The 24,354-nt window shown below is 42.2% G+C and overlaps 1 protein-coding gene across 1 annotated transcript in view; it reads right to left on the reverse strand.

Annotated features, from left to right (window-relative positions):
* Positions 1-1,573: 1,573 nt before the first annotated feature.
* CCDC125 (coiled-coil domain containing 125) overlaps positions 1,574-24,354 on the reverse strand; it is a 1,485,470-nt gene continuing 1,462,689 nt past the window's right edge. The window contains exon 11 of the mRNA XM_044063882.1: positions 1,574-5,202. Within this exon, the coding sequence (XP_043919817.1) occupies positions 4,801-5,202 (402 nt within the window). The 3' untranslated portion in view covers positions 1,574-4,800. The remainder of the gene's footprint in view (positions 5,203-24,354) is intronic.

Here is a 24,354-nt window from a genome sequence, read left to right on the forward strand (position 1 = left end):
GAGGCACCCTAGATCACAGTCAGGATTGCTGTTTCAGGGCTCATGATTACCTCCAGATGTGGATTCATGCACTGCTTCATGCACAGATGAATACAGGACTGATGTACTTATGCACAGGTGAATGCTGGACTGATATAAATTGTATTGTGATATAAATACAGCACTTGTATGAACACACCAAATCATTTTGGAGTGTATTCATTTCTTCAAAGCCACTTTGGGAGAGCTCTTCTGGCTCAAAGTTCCAGGATTGGATACAAAGGGCATCTGTACCAAAGTGAGAATTCTTCATATAACTCATAAATGAACTGTGCTATCAGCAAACAATAACACATCATGGAGTTCAGTTAGTATATAAATATGGGAGAGCTGCAGCTGGCTCCAATATTTTAAGTTATTCTCTGCAGCTGGCTCCAATATTTTAAGTTATTCTCTTGCACAATATCTGTGTTTTGTGCAAGTTTCATATTTCCTTTAACTCATTCACGCCAATGGAGCTCAGGAAGTTTGCACTGTAACTTCCAATGGGCAGGGCCTAAGCTTTTTTATAGAATCAAATAATGTCCTCACATTTCACACAAATGTTCATATCTCTGGAATCATATGGGTTATGAAAAAATATATAAATGGCACACTCTTCAGTACAAACTATTTTTATAGTGGTAGTATTCTTTAGGTTCATAGGTAAGTACTAGGCTAACTGCCCTTGTGAGCCATTGTAAGCCTAGCCTATTATCCCTTGTGAGACTCAAACCCTGCACCTTGTAGGTCCTATACTGAATTTTATAAGTCACAGCAAACACATTTAACTATTACATTTGTCATATTTTGTAAACAACTTGCAATATCTCAGCAACTACTGAAGTTACACACATACTGTCAGCAGCATTTTATTTATCTAGCTGAGACCTTTCATGTGAGCCTAAGGAGTTCTGTCTGTGTCACTTGATTGTTGGGATATTTAGAAAAATGTGAAAATTCTATCTATATAAATTAATATCAGAAAAACAACAGTTAATATCTATTTACTTGCACTAGAGAGAGGCCAAATATTAATGCAGTTGAGTTTGCTATTGTGTAAGCTTTAAGATGAAATATTTTAAAACCTTGTACATACCATGGTTTTGGAATTATTGATGCAAATATGAATAAGCAATGTCTGATGCCTCTAGGCATCAGTAGGAGTTAACTGCAGATGCACCTGGAGGTGGCACTCGGATGTAATGAGTTAAAGCATTTTATTACAGTCAATAAAAATTGTTTATGTTCCTAAAGGCTACCAAGATGTTAGTCTAAGGTTTCACTATGGTCAGCTTTCATAGTTTTGGTAGCTTTTGCTTCAAGTTTCAGAAATTTACTGGTACGGTTCGTTCCTGATATGAATCCAACTCATTACATGTGGAATCAGCTGGCATTAAGCCATATTCCCTAGTAGGGCACTGCTATACAACAACTCAAGATTTCATTAGATATCAAACAGATGCCCAGTGTTAAGGTTATGGGAGGGGTTGGGAGGGTGGCCTAATGGTTAAGGTGCTTGCCTTACAAACACAAGGTGCAGGGTTTGAGTCTCACAAAGGATAATTGGCTAGGCTTAAAATGTCTCGCAAGGGCAGTTAGCTTAGTACTAATCTATGAACCTATGAAGCTGCTTCCCTAGATTAAGCTATCTGGCTTAAGCAATGACATGGGCTGGGTGGCATCTACACTTTAGACCTAGACCCTGCTGCATAGGAAGTGGACAGAGTGCCTCCTTTGGGTCCCTCATTGTGAGTCAAAGCAGAGACTAAATTCCCTAAAACGGCAGTCTCACACAGCAACTCCATTTCCTATGAAATAGCTGTATAATATTTAAGTCTTGAGATACAAGTGCTATAACTGGATAGCCAAATAGTTTCCCCATTAAACAATGTCTACAAGACCTTGCTGGGGCTAGGAAGAAGCCCTTCAGTCTGGACATCCTCGGCATGCATACCCTGACCAAATAAATTGTAAAGCTGCTTCCTAAGATTAAACCATCTGCCTTGAGTTCTAGGTGATCACCTATAGGCTTGATAGCACCAACACTCCACGTGGAAAACGCACTTGTCTTTATTGATGGTTTTCCATGTCAAAGTAAACTTCTCTTAACAGGTAGTCCCAGAACAGAGTCAGGGTTGTTATATCAGGGCCATTTTGTCATTCTCTTATGACACTTGGTTGGCAACAGATGGGACTTGGAAAACACCAGTGGTATGTGGAAGGCTGTTTTAGAAATGGACTTGCTGTTTTGATGGTCAGGTCATGACCTATCCTAAAAGTTTTAGTTCTTGATGTGATGATCTGACTGACATTTGGGGCTGCATCATGATCTGTTCTATAAATTGCTGTACAAGAAGTGTTGATTAACTGCCATCCTTTGGTAGCAAGGTGAGCCAAACATTTATATCCTTGACAATTTGCAGATGGCATGACTGAAATGGTAAAACATATGAAAGTGCTTCTCCCAGAGTCAGTAAAAGGAATACTACAAGGATCTTGGCTGACAATTCAATGCTAATATTGATATTAGCCAGTTTTTTACAGGCATTCAAACACAGAGACTTTTGCTGACAACAGCTGGATTCTGATCTGAAATGTGTAACAGGCAAAGAACTTTCAGGTTCAGGGACCATGCACACCAGTGATATTAGTGTGTGAAATCATGGCATGCACTGGCAGTGAAAGCAAAGGCCTTAACCCCACCCACCAGAGCACAGGTCTTCTGTGAAAACTTTACTGAATGATGGCTTTTGGAAAGGATGACCCCAACTATAGGAACCATCAAAGAGGTTTAGTACTTGAGGCACAGGTATCCTGATCTTAGGTTTCCTACTTGGGCCCAACAATATTAGAATACTGGAATCCTCTTATTTTAATGTAAATATTGTAGACCTGTTTAATATTTAGTAAAGATATATATTAAAGGAAATCCAACTGCTAAGGTAAAGTATTACATTACAAAGAACACTGGTATCCCTTTAAAAAAAAGAAATTAAATCCTGATTTTATTATGCACAAAGTTTGATTGTTATCATTGCACTGAAGTGCTACTTGAGAAATGCATAAATTAATGTTACAAACTAAGACTGCAATTTGTATATCAAGCAAACAGAACTAAACTTGATTCTCACAAATAAATAAATATGCACCTTTGTAGCCTTTAAGAACACAACATAACTTTCATAAATAAATACATAAACATCTCTACTTTTTCATAACAAATACTTCAAAATCAACTCACCGTTCAAACCTTCTGGATGATTATGAAGCATTTTTATGACAAAATGGAGATAATTGCTAATTTATAGTTATTTAAATGATTATTTTGAATATATTTATTTTTAGATGGTTGACTGTATGGCAACTTGCACAATTAATTTACTGCCTTCTGATTTGTTCCACTGAAATCTCAGAAGAATTAATCCTGATTTGTAAGTCACTTCTCAGACCCTTTTAAAGGCAAATAGGTAAAGTACCAGTTTTGTGTTTTATTACAGTCGTTAAAAGTTGTCTTATGTTCCTTAAAGGCTACAAGATGTTAGTCTAAGGTGAATCAGTGTGCGAAAAAGTAGAGTCTCACAGCCTTCATTTGCAAACTGAGTGAATGTCAGCAAGCGACTTAATCTCTCCAGTGATTCAGTGTCACTTTTCATAAGTTAATAGGAGATTACTAGACCAAAGACTTAAGAGCCCTTACAAGCCTAACCAATATAACCCAATTTTATCCAGTATATGGCCCCTAGGGGCAAGAGGGTGGCATGGGTCTGTACCTATTCCTGGAGTATCTTACAGACTGCCCCTGTCTATAAGGGACACAAGCGCTATCCTAGGTACGAATTTCCCATCCATTGATCTTCAAACTGCACTTGAAGAGAGCAAGGGAAGGGCTCTGCTTAAACTGAATAGAAAATTGTAGCATACTGAACCTTACTTGATTAGCAATGACCAAAGTGCATTGCATTAACTGCACAATCTGCACAAATTACAAGGTAGTGAAGTTTGAAGATCACTTCACTTGTCAAATTGGGTAAGAGCAGCAGAAAATTCATCACTCAGCATGTCAAATTTTCCAAATTGTAAACAGTCCATACAGCTGCAAATAGGGGAACAGTGTACCAAACATAATGTTTGCAAAACATTTCAGTATCTAAGACATGGAAACAGTAAACATGCAGCTCTTTATAGATACACTGCTGTTTTCACTGCAGTACTAGGATAACTTGAGTTTAACCTTCACTAAACAAAATAGTCCTAAGACAATACTAAGATCTTCTCTACCTTGTATGGTATAAAGCAGAATTAGCAAGGAATGAAGAACTGTAGGGTAAAAAAAAACATAATAATAATAAATTACCATGATCATCAGCTTCACTACAACTATAGTCGTTACTCTGATCCTAGCTCTTTTCTTCTTAATAATACACTGGATTTTTTTTTTAATTAAAGATTCAGCAGAAAGAAAGGAGTTTATATGATGTTTAGTTTTCTGCATATTTCAGATAAACATGCTACATAGTAGCACGGTGAGGATGTAATTTATCAATGAATTTCCAGAAGACCGACCACTGCCAGAATTTATGAATGCAAGTTGCTTATCATCAAAGCAATTATTTGATCTTTATTCTGCATGATTTTGCAAGTAACACCAGAACAGTTCTTAAAGTGCTACCTTGTCAGTGGTTAAAAATATACATAGTTCATTTTTGCTTATAAAAAGCCCTGAGGTGGTGTGTTGTCTTTTGTTTCAAGTATATTTATAACCAATCAAAATCCACTTATCTACAGTTTCTCAGCAGATGAGTCATCAGTTTTCTTGGTTTCTTCAGAAGTCCCTTGTGTTGGCAATGATGCTGCTAATGCTCTTTCACGAATTGTTGTCCTTGGAGAAGTTTGGTACTTAAGAAATGACTTAACTGGATTATCAGATATAGATTCGTTAAGAATCGAGAGCATACACATAGGAGACTGTGTCTCTGCGTTCTCAGACAATGCAGAAGATTCTGGTTCTTGGTTACATGAGCACATTTCAACCTTACGGTTGCATCCTGTGGATGCAGACAGCTTCTCTGCTGGACTTTCATCTTTAATCTGCTTCACAGTTCTCTCTTGTTCTTCAATAGTACGAGCCAGCATATAACTAACCTTTCTCTGATGAGCCAGAGCTTCTTCCTTATCATTCAGCTATATATGAAAGAAATAGTGGAACATGACATATAATGTGATAAACCAAATCACAAAACAAACACTAATTACAACAAAACAGATGCACAACATCACCATGGGGGGGGGGGGTAACCTTACTCACTTAAATATACCAAATCTACAGTTGCACAGCCATGGAAAAAGGAATAAAATCCTGCAAAGGCATACACAGTGTCTGCATGAACTGCGATCTTGTGGTAAAAAAACAAAAAAAATGCACCTGGGGAAAGTTAAGTAAATTAGGGGATTAAGGTATGGGAAAGTAAATTAGTGAATTAAGGTATGGCAAAGTAAATTACTGGATTAAGGTACAGGACACAACATCTTATAAGCAGAACATCAATCACTTACGGGGAAACATACACAATCAAACACTCCCACACTGACTGACACATGCAAATGGTTGACAACTGTACAAGACCGACAAGTCCTAAGGGTAGTGAATATGCCCTTTCCCCCTGGATTGTACAATCTTGGAGTTAGTAATTATAATTAACAAGGGGTGCAGGAAGGCCACATGGTTGATATCCTGTATTTGACTGAAATACATGTTCTCTGAGAAGAGGTCACTGCAGTGGCGTCAAAAAAAAATTAGGAGATTTGGGTCCATCAGAGTACTGTGATATCAGTGTTGCATAACTTTATCTACCCGGTTGTAATTAACAATCAATCTATTGTGGCACTCTTCCCTCTTCATTCAGTATCTTTTTCCATCTTGATTGACATAATGGCATTTTAAACTTAAGGCAAATTTCAGGAAAAACTCTGGATAAATATGCTGACATATCAGGATTGACCAACCCATCCCGACTTTTACACAAAATTACCTTTTCCCAATAGACTCATGTCTTAAGACTATCCAATACAAACTAGTTAATCCATGGATTAAGCTTGGTTAGCACTGTTATGGAAGGGGGAGGGGCAAAATGCCCAAACCCCATACAGAACATGTGGCATCTCTGTAATCCCTAATCTAAATCCAGTATCACTCTCATTTCTGAAATAGGTTTTATTTCTGTCCATAATTTCTTTATATGTCAAACTTGTTGACTGCCCAACAGTTTCTGTGAGCCAACACCTAGGTGCTTGACTTTATGCCCAGACAAGTAAGGATAACATTTCTTAATTTCTTCCTCTGGTATATAATTCATGGATTGTGTCTTGGTCTTAGGTATTTTAATCTTATAAACTAAGATTATTCCAAACGTCTGGAGGAGGTCAAGTAATTTAGGAATATCTTGGTGGGGATGGCTCTCTATAATGATGTTATGATCAGCAAAACAGATGAACCTTTAACTATAAACATCCTCAGTCATACCTCTTGCTTTTGGAATTTCTATTTACCTCTGCAAATAAGTGGCAAACAAAAAAAAGGCGAAGGAGGTTCACTTGACATGCTCTCTGAATAAAGAAAAGTTATGTAAAATCTTACCATAACCATAGATGTCCTTCTCTTCCATGTTGCAGTATTCTACGTGTGGGTTTACCCTTCTTTCTTTCGCGTACACCTGGCCAGTATTCCAAAGTTTTTCAGTTCCTCAGGGTGCGTCAGGCGTCCGATGTGGCTGCATGTACATGGGCCATAAAACAACGTCTGCACGCACCAGCCCTCAGAACAGAAGGCCCCAGTCAGAGCCAGTCCTAGAAGGGCATAGCCCATCCAGTGCCACCCAGAAGAGCAAGTGCAACCTGACAGGAGGGGAGGGAGGGTGGGAAGGAATACTGCAACATGGAAGAGGACGTCTATGATTATGGTAAGATTTTACACAACTTTTCTATGTCCTTCTATTCCAATGTTGCAGTATTCTACATGTGGGTGAGTGCCAAACCTCACTGTGAATGGGGTGGTGGTCTGGTTTAAGTTTCCAGGAATCCGAGAAGGACAGCCCTGGCAAACCCCACCCTGCCCCTTGAGATATGGTTCAGCTTGTAATGTTTGGTGAAAGTGTGCACTGAGGACCAAGTAGCTGCTTCAGGGATTGTGTTGGTGTCTAGCCCTTTAAAGAAGGCTCCTGAAGAGGTCATAGCTCTGATGGAGTGGGCTTTAATATTGCCCTGCAAGGTTTTCCCATGGTATATGCAACAGAAGGAAATGGCCCTAGAGATCCAGGCCAAAATGGTCTGTTTGGTCACTGCTTTCCCCAGAGCGCTGGGTTGAAGGAGAGACAAAATTGGTCAGATTTTCTAATGGACTTGGTTTTATGGAGATAAAACCTAAGCTGTCTGTGGACATCTAGGGAATGGAGTACTCTCTCACTTTTCCCCTGCAGATTGGGGAAAAAGATGGGCAGGTGTATAACCTGGTTTAAAGAAATGTTATTCACCACCTTGGGCATGAAGGATGGGTTAATTCTGAGAGTAACCTTGTTAGCCACCATTTCTAGTCTTCAACCTTGACAGGGTGGAAGACTTGGAATGGTTGGTTAGCCATCAGAGCTTGTAGCTCTGAGACCCTCCTGGCTGAGGTCAGAGCCACCAATAAAACAGTTTTTCATGTTCAAAGTTTTAGGGAGGCTTTGTCTGCTGGCTCAAAAGGAGCTAGGGTGAGTTTTTTCCAGTACATAGTTAAGATCCTAGGGAGGAGGGGACAGTTTCCTGGGGGGTCTTAGGTGAAGTACCCCTTTGAGGAAGAGTTTGGTAGGAAGTCTGGATGCTAGAGGTGGATCCAAAGAGAAACAGGCAGAGATTTCAGACAAGTGTGTTTTTATAGAAGAGTAGGCCAGACCTGTCTGCAATACTTCACACAGGTAAGACAGGATTAGAGGGATGTCACTTGCCAGTGGGTCCAACTGTCTTTTGTGACACCATATGGAAAATCTTTTCCATTTTGAGAGGTAAGATTTTCTTGTGTTAGGTTTCCTGGTCTCCTGCAGGTCACTGAGCACACCCTAGTTGTACAGGTGTCTGAAGGGGATCAGAATCCTATCAGCTACAGGGTGAGGTGGAGAGACTGCCACTGTGGGTAAAACTGTGATCCCTTGTGCTCTGTGAGGAGATCCACTGAGGGGGGTAACTTGTGGTGATTGCCCTTGGACAAATGAAGGAGAAGGGGAAAGCAGTGCTGTGTTGGCCATTAGGGAGTCACCAGCAAGATTTTTGGTCTGTCCTGATGAATTTCCAGAAGCACCTTTTGAATCAAAGGGAAGGGGGGAAGCATACAGAAATTGCCCCTTCCAAGAAATTGAGAAGGCATCTGTTGCCATTGCCTTGGGGTCTGGTGTCCTGGTGCAGAAGCCAGGAAGCTGTCTGTTGATGGAGGAGACAAACAGGTCTATTTGAGGTATACCCCACCGGTGGACCAGATCCAGGAAGACATCTCTGTGAAGCATCCATTCATGGTTGTTTGTGATGGTTCTACTGAGATAATCTTCCTGGAAGTTGTGAAGAGATGGGATGTAAACTGCCTGCAGGGTAATCCACTGTGAGGTGGCCATCTCCCACACCAGCAGAGCTAGTCTGCAAAGGAGGTAGGATTTTGTCCCTCCCTGTTTGTTGAGATACCACAGGACAGTGGTGTTGTCCATGAAAATCTTGGGTGGGCCTTGCTGGAGGTAAGGTAGGAAGGCTTGCAGAGCAAGGAGGATTGCCCTCATCTCTCTGACATTGATGTGCTCTAGTTTGTGTGTGTTTGACCACAAACCCTTCACATGTCTTTGGCCTAGCGTTGCTCCCCAGCCCAGATCTGAAGCATCTGTATGCATGATCTTGTTGACTGTCCAACAGTTTCTGTGAGCCAACACCTAGGTGCTTGACTTTATGCCCAGACAAGTAAGGATAACATTTCTTAATTTCTTCCTCTGGTGTATAATTCACGGATTGTGTCTTGGTCTTAAGTATTTTAATCTTATAACCTAAGATTATTCCAAACGTCTGGAGGAGGTCAAGTAATTTAGGAATATCTTGGTGGGGATTGCTCTCTATAATGATGTTATGATCAGCAAAACAGATGAACCTTTAACTATAAACATCCTCAGTCATACCTCTTGCTTTTGGAATTTCTATTTACCTCTGCAAATAAGTGGCAAACAAAAAAAAGGCGCAGGAGGTTCACTTGACATACTCTCATACTAAAGAAAAGTTGTGTAAAATCTTACCATAACCATAGATGTCCTTCTTTTCCATGTTGCAGTATTCTACGTGTGGGTTTACCCTTCTTTCGTTCGCGTACACCTGGCCAGTATTCCAAAGTTTTTCAGTTCCTCAGGGTGCGTCAGGCGTCCGATGAGGCTGTACGTACATGGGCCATAAAACAACGTCTGCACACACACCAGCCCTCAGAACAGAAGGCACCAGTCAGAGCCAGTCCTAGAAAGGCATAGCCCATCCAGTGCCACCCAGAAGAGCAAGTGCAACCTGACAGGAGGGGAAGGAGGGTGGGAAGGAATACTGCAACATGGAAGAGGACGTCTATGATTATGGTAAGATTTTACACAACTTTTCTATGTCCTTCTATTCCAATGTTGCAGTATTCTACATGTGGGTGAGTGCCAAACCTCACTGTGAATGGGGTGGTGGTCTGGTTTAAGTTTCCAGGAGTCCAAGAAGGACAGCCCTGGCAAACCCCACCCTGCCCCTAGAGATATGGTTCAGCTTGTAATGTTTGGTGAAAGTGCACTGAAGACCAAGTAGCTGCTTCAGGGATTGTGTTGGTCTCTAGCCCTTTAAAGAAGGCTCCTGAAGAGGTCATAACTCTGATGGAGTGGGCTTTAATATTGCCCTGCAAGGTTTTCCCATGGTATATGCAACAGAAGGAAATAGCCCTAGAGATCCAGGCCAAAATGGTCTGTTTGGTCACTGCTTTAAAAATTGGCCAGATTTTCTATTGGACTTGGTTTTATGGAGATAAAACCTAAGCTGTCTGTGGACATCTAGGGAATGGAGTATTCTCTCACATTTCCCCTGCAGGTTGGGGAAAAAGGTGGGCATGTGTATAGCCTGGTTTAAAGATAGGTTATTCACCACCTTGGGCATGAAGGATGGGTTAATTCTGAGAGTAACCTTGTTAGCCACCATTTCTAGTCTTCAACCTTGACAGGGTGGAAGACTTGGAATGGTTGGTTAGCCATCAGAGCTTGTAGCTCTGAGACCCTCCTGGCTGAGGTCAGAGCCACCAATAAAACAGTTTTCCATGTTCAAAGTTTTAGGGAGGCTTTGTCTGCTGGCTCAAAAGGAGCTAGGGTGAGTTTTTTCCAGTTCATAGTTACGCTCCCAGGGAGGAGGGGACAGTTTACTGGGGGGTCTCAGGTGAAGTAACCCTTTGAGGAAGAGTTTGGTAGGAAGTCTGGATGCTAGAGGTGGATCCAAAGGGAGACAGGCAGAGATTGCAGACAAGTGTGTTTTTATAGAAGAGTAGGCCAGACCTGTCTGCAATACTTCACACAGGTAAGACAGGATTAGAGGGATGTCACTTGCCAGTGGGTCCAACTGTCTTTTGTGACACCATATGGAAAATCTTTTCCATTTTGAGAGGTAAGATTTTCTTGTGTTAGGTTTCCTGGTCTCCTGCAGGTCATTGAGCATGCCCTAGTTGTACAGATGTCTGAAGGGGATCAGAATCCTATCAGCTACAGGGTGAGGTGGAGAGAATGCCACTGTGGGTGTAACTGTGATCCCTTGTGCTGTGTGAGGAGATCCACTGAGGGGGGTAACTTGTGGCGATTGCACTTGGACAAATGAAGGAGAAGGGGAAAGCAGTGCTGTGTTGGCCAGTAGGGAGTCACCAGCAAGATTTTTGGTCTGTCCTGATGAATTTTCAGAAGCACCTTTTGAATCAAAGGGAAGGGGGGAAGCATACAGAAATTGCCCCTTCCAAGAAATTGAGAAGGCATCTGTTGCCATTGCCTTGGGGTCTGGTGTCCTGGTGTCCTGGTGCAGAAGCCAGGAAGTTGTCTGTTGATGGAGGAGACAAACAAGTCTATTTGAGGTATACCCCACCGGTGGACCAGATCCAGGAAGACATCTCTGTGAAGCATCCATTCATGGTTGTTTGTTATGGTTCTACTGAGATAATCTTCCTGGAAGTTGTGAAGGGATGGGATGTAAACTGCCTGCAGGGTAATCCACTGTGAGGTGGCCATCTCCCACACCAGCAGAGCTAGTCTGCAAAGGAGGTAGGATGTTGTCCCTCCCTGTTTGTTGACATACCACAGGACAGTGGTGTTGTCCATGAAAATCTTGGGTGGGCCTTGCTGGAGTTAAGGTAGGAAGGCTTGCAGAGCAAGGAGGATTGCCCTCATCTCACTGACACTGATGTGCTCTAGTTTGTGTGTGTTTGACCACAAACCCTGCACATGTCTTTGGCCTAGCGTTGCTCCCCAGCCCAGATCTGAAGCGTCTGTATGCATGATCTGTGTGGGTGGGGGTGGTTGGAGAGGGAGGGCTGGGTTGTTGGCCACTTGTACCAGCCCCCATTGAATTTTTTGTTTCAAGCAAAGTAGAACGGGGACCCTGAATTCCAGGGGATGAGAATGTTGGGTCCAGACTGACTGAAGATACCACTGTAGCTTTCTCATGTGCAGTCTAGCTAAGGAGAGCATGGGTATAGTGTCTGCCATGTAACCCAGAAGTCTCAGGTACTCCCTTGCTGTCAGTTCTGATGCTTGGGGGATGCAGAGCAGGTGGTCTGTCAAGGATATCACCTTGTCTGGCAGCACGAAGGGCTTCATGAGGTCTGTGCGAATCCTGTACCCCAGGAAAACAATGTCCTATGTGGGCTCCAGGTGAGATTTTGGGAAATGTATCTGAAATCCTAGAGACTGCAATGGGGACAGAAGAAGCTGAGTGTGAAGAAGGACAGTCTTCTGATTGTCTGCCTGAATCAGCAGATTATCTAGGTAGGGGAATATTTGGATACCCTTTATCCTGCAATAACCGATGACTGGAGCCAGACATTTTGTGAATACCCTGGGTGCACTGGAAAGCCCAAAGGGCAAGGCAGAGAATTGAAAATGGAATGAGCCTGCCAAAAACCTCAGGTATTTCCTGAATGTGGGATTTATTGGGATGTGCAGATAAGCATCCTTTATATCTAGGGTTGCCATGAACCCTTGGGGCAGGAGCAGGGGGAAGAGGTTGTGGAGAGTGAGCATCCTGATGGTAGGGACCTTTAGGAAAAGGTTGAGATGTGAGAGATATAGTATAGGTCTGCATGGTCCATCCTTTCTGGGTACCAGAAAAATTCTTGACTAGAATCCTCTTCCTTTTGCTTCCAGAGGAACTGGATCTATGGTCAGAGCTTGCAGTACAGGTTGCAGGAGGTGGAGCTGACTGGTGGGGGGCTGAAGAGTGCCCTTTCATACTGGGTTGGTGATCCAGGTCATAAAGTAACCATTCTGGATGATGGAAAGAACCCATTTGTCTGAGGTAATGTGGGACCATACAGGGAGACAGTGAGAGAGATGGGCAGAGAGAGGTAGAGGGGTAGGAGGGGTGGGTATTAAGACTGTTAGGTAGTCAGACACTACCTGCCCTATCTTGAAAGGGAAGCCTCTGGCTGGGGGCTGGAGAAGCTCTAGCCAGAGGGGGCTGCTTTCTAGGAGGTATCCTGGGCCTAGAGGATGCCATAGGACAAGATTGTTTCCTTATGAATTGGGTTTTGGCAGGGTAGTTCCTATAGAACTTAGGAATGGGCGAAAAGTACAGTTTTGTACACTTACCATAAATGTAGATGTTCGAGTGTATTCACTGTTGCAGTCATTACATATGGATTATCTGCTTGCAGGTAGCCCTCAGTTGGCCTGATTAACAAAGTCTTGGGTCCTGAGTCGGTTGCTGTCCCTTCTTCCATGACGTCAGGTTGTCAGGGGTATAAAACATGTAGCTGATGCCATTACATCAGTTTTTCTTGCCCCCCTAATGGGAAGCAATTAAATATAAAAGTACAAAGATATACCTCCAACAAAAAAGCAAATACACCAAAAAGGCTTTTAAGCATAGTAAAGGAAAGTAGAGGTATAGCCAAAAGAAGTTAGGGGACTGGAGGTAGGGTAACCAGGACTGCAATAGTGAATACACTCAAACATCTACATTTATGGTAAGTGTACACAACTGTACTATGTTCTTCGTGTTTCACTGCTGCAGTCATTACATTTGGGTAGATTCCCAAAGCTATGGTTGGAAAGAGGAATTTAGATAGCATTAGGGCCAGCTATAAGGCCCTGCAAGACTACAGTGGCAAAGCCAACTCTGGATTTAGAGAAAATTGGCAAATGATGATGCTTGATGAAAGTATGTACAGAACTCCAGGTAGCAGCTTCTAGGATGTCCCTGGTAGGGACGCCTCTGAGAAAGGCTGTAGAGGTAGATGCAGCCCTGGTGGAGTGAGGTCTGATCCCCTGGGGGATAGGTTTTCCATGGTGCTTATAGCAGAAATGAATGCAATGGCTTACCCATTTAGAAATGGTTTGCTTTGAAATAGCCTTCCCCTCTGCCCCTGCAGCAAATGCCACCAGCAGTTGTTCAGATTTCCTTATGGTTTAGTCCTGTCCAATTAGAATCTAAGTTGTCTCTGCACATCTAAGGAATGCAGTATCTGTTCCCTTTATTCTGTGGATTGGGAAAAAAGGTTGGCAAATGAATGGACTGATTAAGAGCCACACTGGATACCACCTTAGGCATGAAGGATGGATTGGTTCTGAGGGACACCCTGTCCTCATGAAAGATGATGATAGGCTCAACTGCCATAAGGGCCTGTAATTCAGATACCCTTCAAGCTGAAGTGATTGCTAAAACAAAAGCTGTTTTCCAAGAAAAAAAATTTAAGTCTGCAGTAGCAGCTGGCTTGAAAGGAGGTAGAGTGAGTTTCTCCAAGATAAAGTTAAGGTCCCAGGCTGGGGTGGAGCTCTCCTGGGTGGTCTCAAATTGTTGGCTCCTCTGAGGAACTGATTGAGCAGTGAATGAGAGAAGAGGGGACGTTATGTGTTATAATGAGCTGAAATGGCTGAGGCGTGGATTTTAATGGAGGAAAAAGACAGGCCCTTGTGAAGCATCTCAGTTAAGTATTGTAAAATCTGAGGTAAATTGGGCGCTGCTGTGCTCATCCCTTGAGATTGGTTCCAGGCAGAGAATCTTTTCCATTTTTCAGCATAAGATTTTCTAGTACTAGGCCTCCTTGCCTCTAAAATGATATCCATCACAGGTTTGCTGAGGGATGGTAAAGGAGAGATTAAGTAAATAGCCAGGCTGCAAGGTTCAGTGTTAGAAGGTGAGGGTGCAGAATCTGGCTCTCCTGCTGAGACAGCAGGGAAGGAGTCTGAGGCAGGTGTCATGGAGATAACCATGACACACTGCTCAGGAGGGGGTACCAGTGTTGGTGCGGCCAGTCTGGAACAATCAAAATCATCCTTGGTTTGTCCTGTTTGATTTTTTAGTAGTACTTTGGAGAGCAGAGGCAGAGGGGGGAAGGCATATACTGATAGGTTTTTCCAGCAGAAGGACAGAGCATCCATTTTCCAGGCTTGTTTGTGGGGAGTCCTTGTGGAAAATTTGTCCAATTGGTACTTCTGGGGAGAGGCAAACAGGTCTATATCTGGGCTCCCTCATTTGCTTGTCAACATGTTAAAAATCCTTGGTTCCAGTTTCCACTCGTGTGGGTCCATGAGGTTTCTGCTTAGTCTGTCTGCCAGTGTATTTAATTTTCCTGGCAGGAATTGAGCTTGTAGGTGCACTTGGTAGCTCAAGGCTGTGTCCCACAATGCCATGGCTAGTCTGCAGAGGGGGTAAGAATGTGTACCCCCCTGCTTGTTTATGTACCACATAACAGTGGCGTTGTCCATCTTTACCATTAGTTGTCCTGGAAGAATGTGGTCCTTGAAGGCTGTCAGAGCATTCTGTACAGCTAACATTTCTTTTTAATTGATATGCAGATGCATTTGACTTGGGTTTCATTTGCTCTGAATGCACTTCCCTGCCACGTGAGCCCCCCCATGCACAGTATGATGTGTCTGTTGTTAGGGTTTGGTAGGCAGGGGGTAGTGTGGAAGGTAGTCCCTTGTTTTGGTGGCAGGCCTCTGCCCACCAAAGGAACTCTAGGCATAGGCAAGGTATGACAGGAATCATTGTTTCTAGGTCTTGAGAATGTTGACACCATAGGCTTTTTAGATACCACTGTAGTTTCCTCATATGCAGTCTTGCATATGGAATTAGAAGAATGCAGGAGGCCATGAACCCCAAGGCTTGCAGTATTTGTCTTGCAGATAGCAGGGTTTTTGTGGCCACTTGTTTGAAGTAGGTTGTCAAATGAATTTGTTTCTCTGGCGTGAGGTAAGCTATCTGGGAAGTTGTATTCAAGCTTGCTCCCAGGAATATAATTTGTTGACAGGGTACCAGGTGTGATTTCTTTTCGTTTATGGTGTACCCCAGACAAGTTAGAACCCTTTTTACAAAGACCACATGATTTAAAAGTATGTCCTGGCTTTCTGCCTGAATTAGACACTCGTCCAGTTACGGGTATATTTGAATATTTCTTTGCCTGCAAAATGCAATAACTGGATCTAGGCACTTTGTGAATACCCTGGGTGCAGTAGATAAGCCAAAGGACAGTGCAGAGAACTGATAGTGCATGTAGCCTGCTTTGAAGCGTAGGTATCTTCTGCAAGATTCCCTGATTGGGATGTGCAGGTATGCTTCTTTTAAATCTAGTGTTGCCAACCAGGTGTCTTTGCCAAGCATAGGAAGTAAATGGTGAAGAGTCGGCATCTTGAATTTTGGAATCTCCAGAAATGTGTTTAGAGTAGACAGGTCCAGGATAGGACGCTATTATTTGTCTTTTCTGGGTACCAGGAAAAGTCTCTAGTAGAAACCTTGTCCCTTTTCCTCTTCTAGTACCAGCTGAATAGCCCTCATGCTTAAGAGAGAAAGTACTTGTTTTGGGGCCTCTGTCCACTGATTTGGGGGTAGGTCCAGCCACCCACTTGGTGATGGCAAAGTGTGGAAGTGAAATCTGTACCCCTGGGACACTATATTTAAAACCAACTTGTCCTGGGTAATGAGTTCCCAATTCTTTGCATGAAGAACAATCTTTCCCCCCAAAGGGGCAGTCAGCTGATAAGTGCTTGGAAATTTTAAAAGGAAGTCATTGAGACAGTTTACCATAGGGGGGAGTCTTATTATTCCCAGATTTGGAAGTGGAGGCCCCCCACTGCTTAGTTTGGTGTGTCCCCTGGGACTGAAACCTGGGGTTTTTGCTGTGTCTGGGTTTGGTTTGAGAAGACCTGGAAGGGGCTTGAAAGGACCAATTCTTAGAGGGCCAGTGCCTAATAAATCTAGGAGGCTGAACTTGTAAAAAAATCTTTAACAGTTTGCATAGATTTAGCTTTATCTTCCATCTTTTTAAGAACTTCCTCAGCGTTGTTGCCAAACAGGTGGTCCTGATTTAAAGGAGCATCCAACAATTTAGCTTTAACATGATCAGGCAAAGATTGCTCCTTAAGCCAAGCATGCCTTCTGAGCACAGACCCAGTAACAGCAGCCCTGCAAGAGGCCTCTAATGAATCAAAACCACATTGCAAAGTATGTTTTCCAACTTGTTCAGCAGAATGCATTAAATCCTGTAATTCTTTATTTTCCACACAGTCAGGAATCAACATCATTTTCTGTTTAAGCAGTCCAATAACATGTTGCTGATACTTTAACATATGAAACTGGCAGTTTAAAGCCTTAATGGCCAAGGTTGCAGAAGTGTAAACCTTCTTACCCCATCTATCCAGAGCCCTGGAGTCTCTATCAGAAGGGGTGGGATTTTTAGCAGTAGAAGCCTTAATGCCCTTGGGCCCCTGTGAAATAGTTTCTGGATCTGCAATAGGATTTTTGAAAAGGAACTTGTGGTACTCAGGGACTCTGTTTTCTGGGAGCAGGAGGCAGGGAATCAGGGGCCAAACTAGATTCCAAAAAAGCATCATCAACAATGTCTAGTACAGGAGGAATAGCTAAAGGTCTATGCTGAGGTAGGAGAAGGAAATCCCTAAGCCTCTTTTTTGAATCAGAAAAATTCTGGCTTTCCCAGTGGAAATGCTCCCTTAGAGTATGTAAGGTTTCCCCAAAAGAAAAATCCTCAGGAGGAGAAGCAGAGGGAATGGAGTCCTCTGCATCAGAATCTTCATAAGTAGATAAGGGCAAATTCAGATCACCAGAAGAATCAGGAAAAAACAGAATCCTGATTAGAAGATTCATAATCAACTTCAGTCCTAGGCCTCTTAAAAGGGGGGGGGGGAGGTTGGCTATTCCAGATTAGAATTATTAGATCTTCAGCCATTCTTCTCATTTATTTTTTAGGCATAGAGGCCTGAGCATGTGGCCTGAGCATCCGTTTTTTAAGTATGGATCGAGATTTAGGCCTAAGTGAAGGAGGAGGAGTCAGTTTAATATGCAAGTCCGTAGGCCTGAATACACCCTCAGAAGCCAGAGCCTGCACAATGGCTCTGGACCCATCCAAGGAAGAGACATCCGCGGGTTCCATAGTTGAAGCATCTCGCGGCATACTGGACTCCGAATGGGTCTCAGTAGAGGCCTGTGAATCAGAAGTAGCAGGTATCAGGGGTTGGGAACCCCTCACTGAGTACCGGCGAACTGGCAAACTGGCTTAGGAGAAGCGTCGTCGGCAATTTTGGACCTCGGCGGACAGTCTCTTTCTTTATCTTTGCATTTTTTCGGAATCCCTGCAGTCAGATGGCTAACCGATGACATTTCTGGATAATTAAATGAGAACCGAAATATTTAGAGGCGAAAATATACTGACTTCGGATGTGCGCTGATTAAATAAAGCATAAAACCGACATCAATATACGTCGTGGTCAGGGCCTAGGCAAGGAAAACAGTATAAATTATAATCTTTATGAGGTATTTGCTTTCCACAAGTAATGGAATTATTAACTTTTACTGACATCGGTAAGGAGCAAGAAAAAGTTTCCCCAATGGGGTACTTAGCTTTAGTTGAAGACTTCGGTTCTGAAACTTGCAAACAATAATTTCAGGAGATGGCCGACCGGCACTTGCGAACTGCTTCTGCTTCGGGCACTGCACGGCAAGAAAGACTGATGTAATGAGACTGATGTAATGGCATCGGCTGCATGTTTTACACCCCTGACGACCTGGCATCATGGAAGAAGGGACAGCAACCGACGCAGGACCGAAGACTTTGTTAATCAGGCTGACTGAGAGCTACCTGCAAGCAGATAACCCAAATGTAATGACTGCAACAGTGAAACATGAAGAACATCTAGGAGATGTTTGAAGTCCTGCATTTCTTTGTCTTTTTGCTGTAGAGACTTTAAGAGGTCAGTTACTTTAGTGCCAAACAAGGTAGAATGTTCTAAAGGGGCATCAGTAAGCTTCGCCCTGAACTTATCAGAGAGGGGTTGTCCACATAGCCAAGAATATCTCCTTACAGCAGGAGCTGATGTAGCTGACCTAGCTGAGACTTCAGCCGCATCATAACTGCACATTATGGAGTATCTGTTCACTTGAGAGGTGAGAGCTAGGATGGAGGACAGTGAGGCTTTGGCTGCGCAGTGTGGGATGTCGGCCAATTCCTTGGTGGCTTTGTCCAGCAGGGCTAAGGAGTACTTGGCCATGTGAGTCTGGTAATTTGTGGCCCTGAAAGACAGAGTGGCTGAAGTGTAGATCTTCTTGCCCAGACGTTCCGTTGTCATGCTGTCCTTGTCAGCAGGAAGAATGGTTGTAGCAGGCAGAAGTTTGGATGCCCTATCAGTGGAGATTGAAATGGTGGCTGGGTCAGTTGGAGGGCACTTAAGGAGAAATTTCTTGATTTTGGAACTTTGTACAATCTGTCAGCCCTGCATGGGGCTGGAGATTGTGAGTCAGGGTTGTGGGATGCTGAAGAAAAGGCATCCAGAAATGCCAGCAGAATAGGAGGGACAGCAGAAGGACTGGGAGAGTCCATCTGTATGAGGTCACAGAACCTCTTCTGCACCTCAGTCATGTCAGTGGATTCCCACTTAAAGTGGTCTTTCATTTTGTAGATGATTTCCCCGAAGGTTAAATCCTCAACTGGGGAGTCAGGGTCAATGGACTCTTCTTCTGCAGAGCCATATCCTAGGGGAGAGGTGATCTGAGAAGTGTAGGAGAGGGAGTCCTCTGAGGAGGAGTCAGAAAGTTCCTCTTCGTATCTCCTTACATTATCCGAAGTTTGAGGCCTAGGACATATGAGTGGAGGGACTACACCAGATCTCCTACCGAGGCGGGGTGTAGGGTCATGAAGGCATTGAATAGGCTTTGGCTGAAAGCTTGCCAGTTGGACGTGCTTTCAGGAGGTGGAGAGAGATGTTTGATCTTTTGTTTCTTCTTAACAGGCCTAGCTGGTGTCCGAGTAGGAGAAGGCCTCGAGTCAGAAGAATGGATGGGATTGGCAGAATCCAACAGGTCCACAGAGAGCGCTGGTTCTCCCCTGGCATCTGAGGCAGATGCCAGTAATGCATCTACAGATGTGTTGTCCCCTCGGGATTGTGCGGCTTCCTCATAGGTACCCGCTTTATCCTGTCTGGCAGAAGCCGATTCCTCTGCCAGGCCGATGTCGGCCACAGGCTGAGGTATGGGCGGTAGAGGCACAGCAGAAGAAGTAGGCCACATGGATTTGGCCCTCTTCTTAGGTGGTTCTGTTGGGGAGTCGGAAGCACCTCCCATCCCTAATGCAAGTTGCTTTAACCGCTGGTTCTCTAGCTAAAGGTTCAGAGCATGCAAATGGCAACATAAGGTCTTAGGGACAAGCGCCCGAGAAATAGGGCAGTTCGCATGGTTGTGTTCGTTGCCCAAACAAAAAAGGCACTGATCGTGGGTGTCTTTGTGGGGAATCTGCTGGCCACACTTACACTTGCCCCTTCTGGATAACATGAACAAATTATAAGCAAAAAAAGAAGTACTGAAAGGTTCCCCAATGGGGTACTTACAGGATTATTTCTAATCCGACGTCAGCGAGTAGCAGGAACACCTGGTATAAGACTGGCGGCTGAAAAGTTCTGAGGGCTGGTGCGTGCAGACGTCGCTTTTATGGCCCACATACCTGCAGCCACATCAGATGCCCGACGCACCCTGAGGGACTTAAAAACTTGGAATACTGGCCGTACATATGCGAAAGGAAGAAGGGTAAAACCACATGTAGAATACTGCAACACTGGAATAGAAAGACATCATGAATTCTTTTGAGAGTTTAGCCATCACTTTGACCTGTGCTATGGCTCCAGAGTAGATGGTCAGCAGTTTTTTTTGTGTCTTTCGGCTTTTCCCGGTTAGGGGTTGCCACAGCGGAACTCCGGTCCGCTAATGACTGGTAGTTGATTTTTACATGCCGAGTTACCAGCCCTGACGCACAACCTTCAATGAAGGTACGCCCATTCATGCATGTCTCCATGCAGAAGACATTCTAGCTGAGAATCGAACCGGACAGCATCTTACTATGAGACCACAACGCTACCGCAGCACCACCACCGCGGGTAGTAGATGGTCAGCAGTAATATTCTGAAATACAATGGAAAGCCCATCTGTAATGGTAGCTCAAATAAATAACCCCAAGTCTTGGCATCTAAACTTATAACCAGGAATGGGGTTTTGGAATACTAAGCATTCTGAATGATGAAAATTGTCCACATACATCATTAAAAGTTTTCCATTTTTCTATAAACCCACACTGATCCACCTGGACTAGTACCAGCAGAATATGAGTGACCCCTTGAGCAAAAACAGCCATAAAAACTCATGATTAAGTGCAGAGATGGATATGTAGGAGGACAGAAGAAGTGTACTTCTATCCTCCTTCATTGTAGCTGTAATGAGCATCTTGCACCAAGAATCAGGTATTTTGGTAAACTAAGTATTCTGAATAATCAGGAATGTCCATACTATGTCATTAAATTCTTCCATTCCCCTATAAACCCACGTTAATCCAACTGGACTACTACTAGCAGAATATGAGTAACCACTTGAGCAAAAACAGCCATAAAATCTTTACAGTCATGATTAAGTACAGAGATGGATATATGTAGGAGGACAGAAGAAGTGGACATCTACCCTCCTTCAATGTAGCTATGATGACCACCTTGGACCAAGGATCAGGAATCTCTTGATTTTGCATCATTACGTTCATTAGTTGAACCCAGATTTTTTGATATCACAGGGTATTCCATCACTGCCTGGTGATTTCCTAGAGGACTGTGATTTAATAATCCTTTGGGGGTGGGTGGATTTGGCATAATGGTTAAGGTCTTCACTTTATTGATACAAGGTACAGGGTTTGATTCTGACCTTGAGTTATTGACTAGGCTTAAAATGGCCCTTCAGGGCAGTTAGCCTAGTATTAACCCATTAACCTGAATCTATTAACTTTTGTATTTCTGATTAGGATACAGACTATGTTACATGGCTCTCAAACAACTTTCCTCATACTATCATCCTTCACTTCCATGTATCACTTAATACTCGTGTACTATTTAATACTTTCTGTTTTCTCAATATCACTTCTAAAGATTTCAGAGCAGTTAAAGAACTGACAAAAAAAATCCCTAACTCGTGCCATTTGTGCCATGTATGCAATGTCTGATCAGCTCCTATAGCAGGAGTTCTAAAAACAAAGTCTTTCTGTCACTCCTGCAGTCCCACTGAATACTGCCTAACTAAAAATAATTTACCTTGACTAAGCACCTAGAGATTTGCAATCATGAATGCAGAGTTCCATGACTGCTCATCTTTAACTGCAAGCAATAAAAAGCTATAAAATCAATTTAAAAAGAGTAAAACTTAGTTATTCATTATTTTGTGATTGCAATAGTTGATTGATTGATCCACCAGTGGCCACAGAAAAGCATGTCACATATAGTGGCAGCAACCTCTTGCAGTGATTACATGTTAAGTATCACTGGTAAAACAGTGGTGGGTGAAAAAGGCAAAGGTACATATGTTTAACAGTGTGGTTGAATTTATGTAAGCTTCCATGCAATCTGTAAAGGTTTTTTAGGAAATTTTTTGAGAAATATTTTTATGTAGTAAAAACTTGCTAAATATTAATAAAAATAATGTGTAGAATGTATATATATTTTAGTTACTTTAACCTCAATTCTGATTTGATTACGTTTATTTCATCACACCAGAGATTGAAACAGTAAATTCAAATTACACATTTTTTCATGCTGCTATTACCATGTAGTATTGGTATAATTCAGCCAATTACCATACTGGTGGATGCTCATGCACATACCTGCACACTTTTATACATTGTTAGTTTACTTCATCCTGTTTTCTGCATTTTTGTGTGGCTTTTCGACTACTTTTCATTGTAAAAACATGTTTTTGGGGCTGTAAACATGAAAACTGTCATGACTTTTTTTGCAAAGCACTGACATTTTTTCTGAGCTGTTAATAACTTAGTTTTTTATGCACACTAATACACATGGATGGATATTTACTAGATATTACTAGGCAGATGAATTTTTACATTTATAGTGTTTTAGTTTGATTATGTTTATGGTTAGATAGCTATGTGTTTTCTTCCTGATTTTAATTTTTGTCACAGACCTGGTGAAGACTTTATTGCATTAGTTAGGCGAAAGCGATTTTTGTTAAAAGTCTTTTTTATGTTTATCTTTTTATGTATATGTTATGGCTTTTCTTAATAGCTGATCTTGGAATGTGGGATGCAAACAGATAGGTAGAGTATTCCTTAACTAGGACTTAGTTTGATCTAATCAGTAGTATTGTGTGGGGTGGGTACTTACTGTCTGAAAATGCACTTTTACAGCCCTGTTTACATTGTTTGCCATGAACACGCTGGTTTAAAATTAAACAACACATACATACATACATTTTCCACACCTACTTCTAAGTATATAAAGACTGATATGTTTAACATTGTTAAAATATTTCTGATTTTTTTGTTACTGAGGATCACTTGTCTGTGACAAATAAAGGCTTGTTGCTTTGGAACACTATCTGGGTTTCATGATTTTTGGAAATTATTGTGACTGAGCTTATCAACAAAGTTTTAAGACCACTAGTTTCCATGTTTTTTTATATTTTATCCTGATTCAAAGAACTTCCCATCACTAAACTATGGCATTCTGCAGGCTACTTCTGGTGGATCTCTGCAGAGATTCACTGATGCCTGACATTTCCAGATAACCAGTCAGGCTGCAAGGTGTCTGTGCAGCTCCATGGGAAATGACTGGGATTAGTCATCTGACTTCAATTATTGCAGGGGAACTTACCAATATTTCTATAGCATCCTCACTGAGAATATGTGTTGTAGAGATGAGTATTTTCAATGTAGATTTTGAGTAATTAGGTATGTCCCTGTGTTTTCTTAACTATATAGAAAGGCTAATTTCAAAACAGATTATGCATGTGTACATCAAAAGCTATACGTATCACTATATAAATATACACATGTACACACACACAAACACACACATATGTGTGTATGTGTGTGTGTGTGTGTATAAATAAATACATATCACACAAAACGTTCAGCTGAGATTTTGCCACAAGAAATAATAAACCACAGGTACAACACAAATATATTAAGCATTTTCGTCCTTTTTATTTTATCAGAACTTCTTCAGAATAAAATATTATGAAACCATACCTCTTTTATATAGTATTTTAGTCGCGTCTATATCATATTATTGTACGATGTAAATAGCGAATGCTATTTCATTGTACCGATAATATCGAAACAAAATATCGAACAAACGGAACAGCAAATTTTTTCTCAGGGAAACAATTCGCTGCTCTGTAAAAAAAAAAAAAGAAACTTAAACACAAATTTAAGGGGGGGGGGGCTTCACCCTCCCACACCCCCCTACTTAAATATATCAACTTCAAGATCGCACCATAGTGGAGGAAATGGCAAAGTCCCGAAGACGGCCCACCAAATTTTTTCCCTGGGAAAAAATTTGATGTTCCGTGACTTTGCTATTTTGCCATTTCGACAGTATCAGATCGACTAAATAGCATTCGCTATTTAGTCCATTCAATAGTGTCACATAGACCCTTTTAGTCACATGACCAACTCCAATTAATTAACTTTCTAATTAAAGGCATATTCCAAGCTTAAAAAATTAAAAAAAAAACATTATCATCTATGGTTTACAATAATCATATTAAACAAATAATAACATATATACATATATG

Source organism: Protopterus annectens, chromosome 2.part2 (assembly GCF_019279795.1).
Source record: "Protopterus annectens isolate FY-2018-M chromosome 2.part2, PAN1.0, whole genome shotgun sequence".
Classification (NCBI taxonomy): Eukaryota; Metazoa; Chordata; order Ceratodontiformes; family Protopteridae; genus Protopterus; species Protopterus annectens.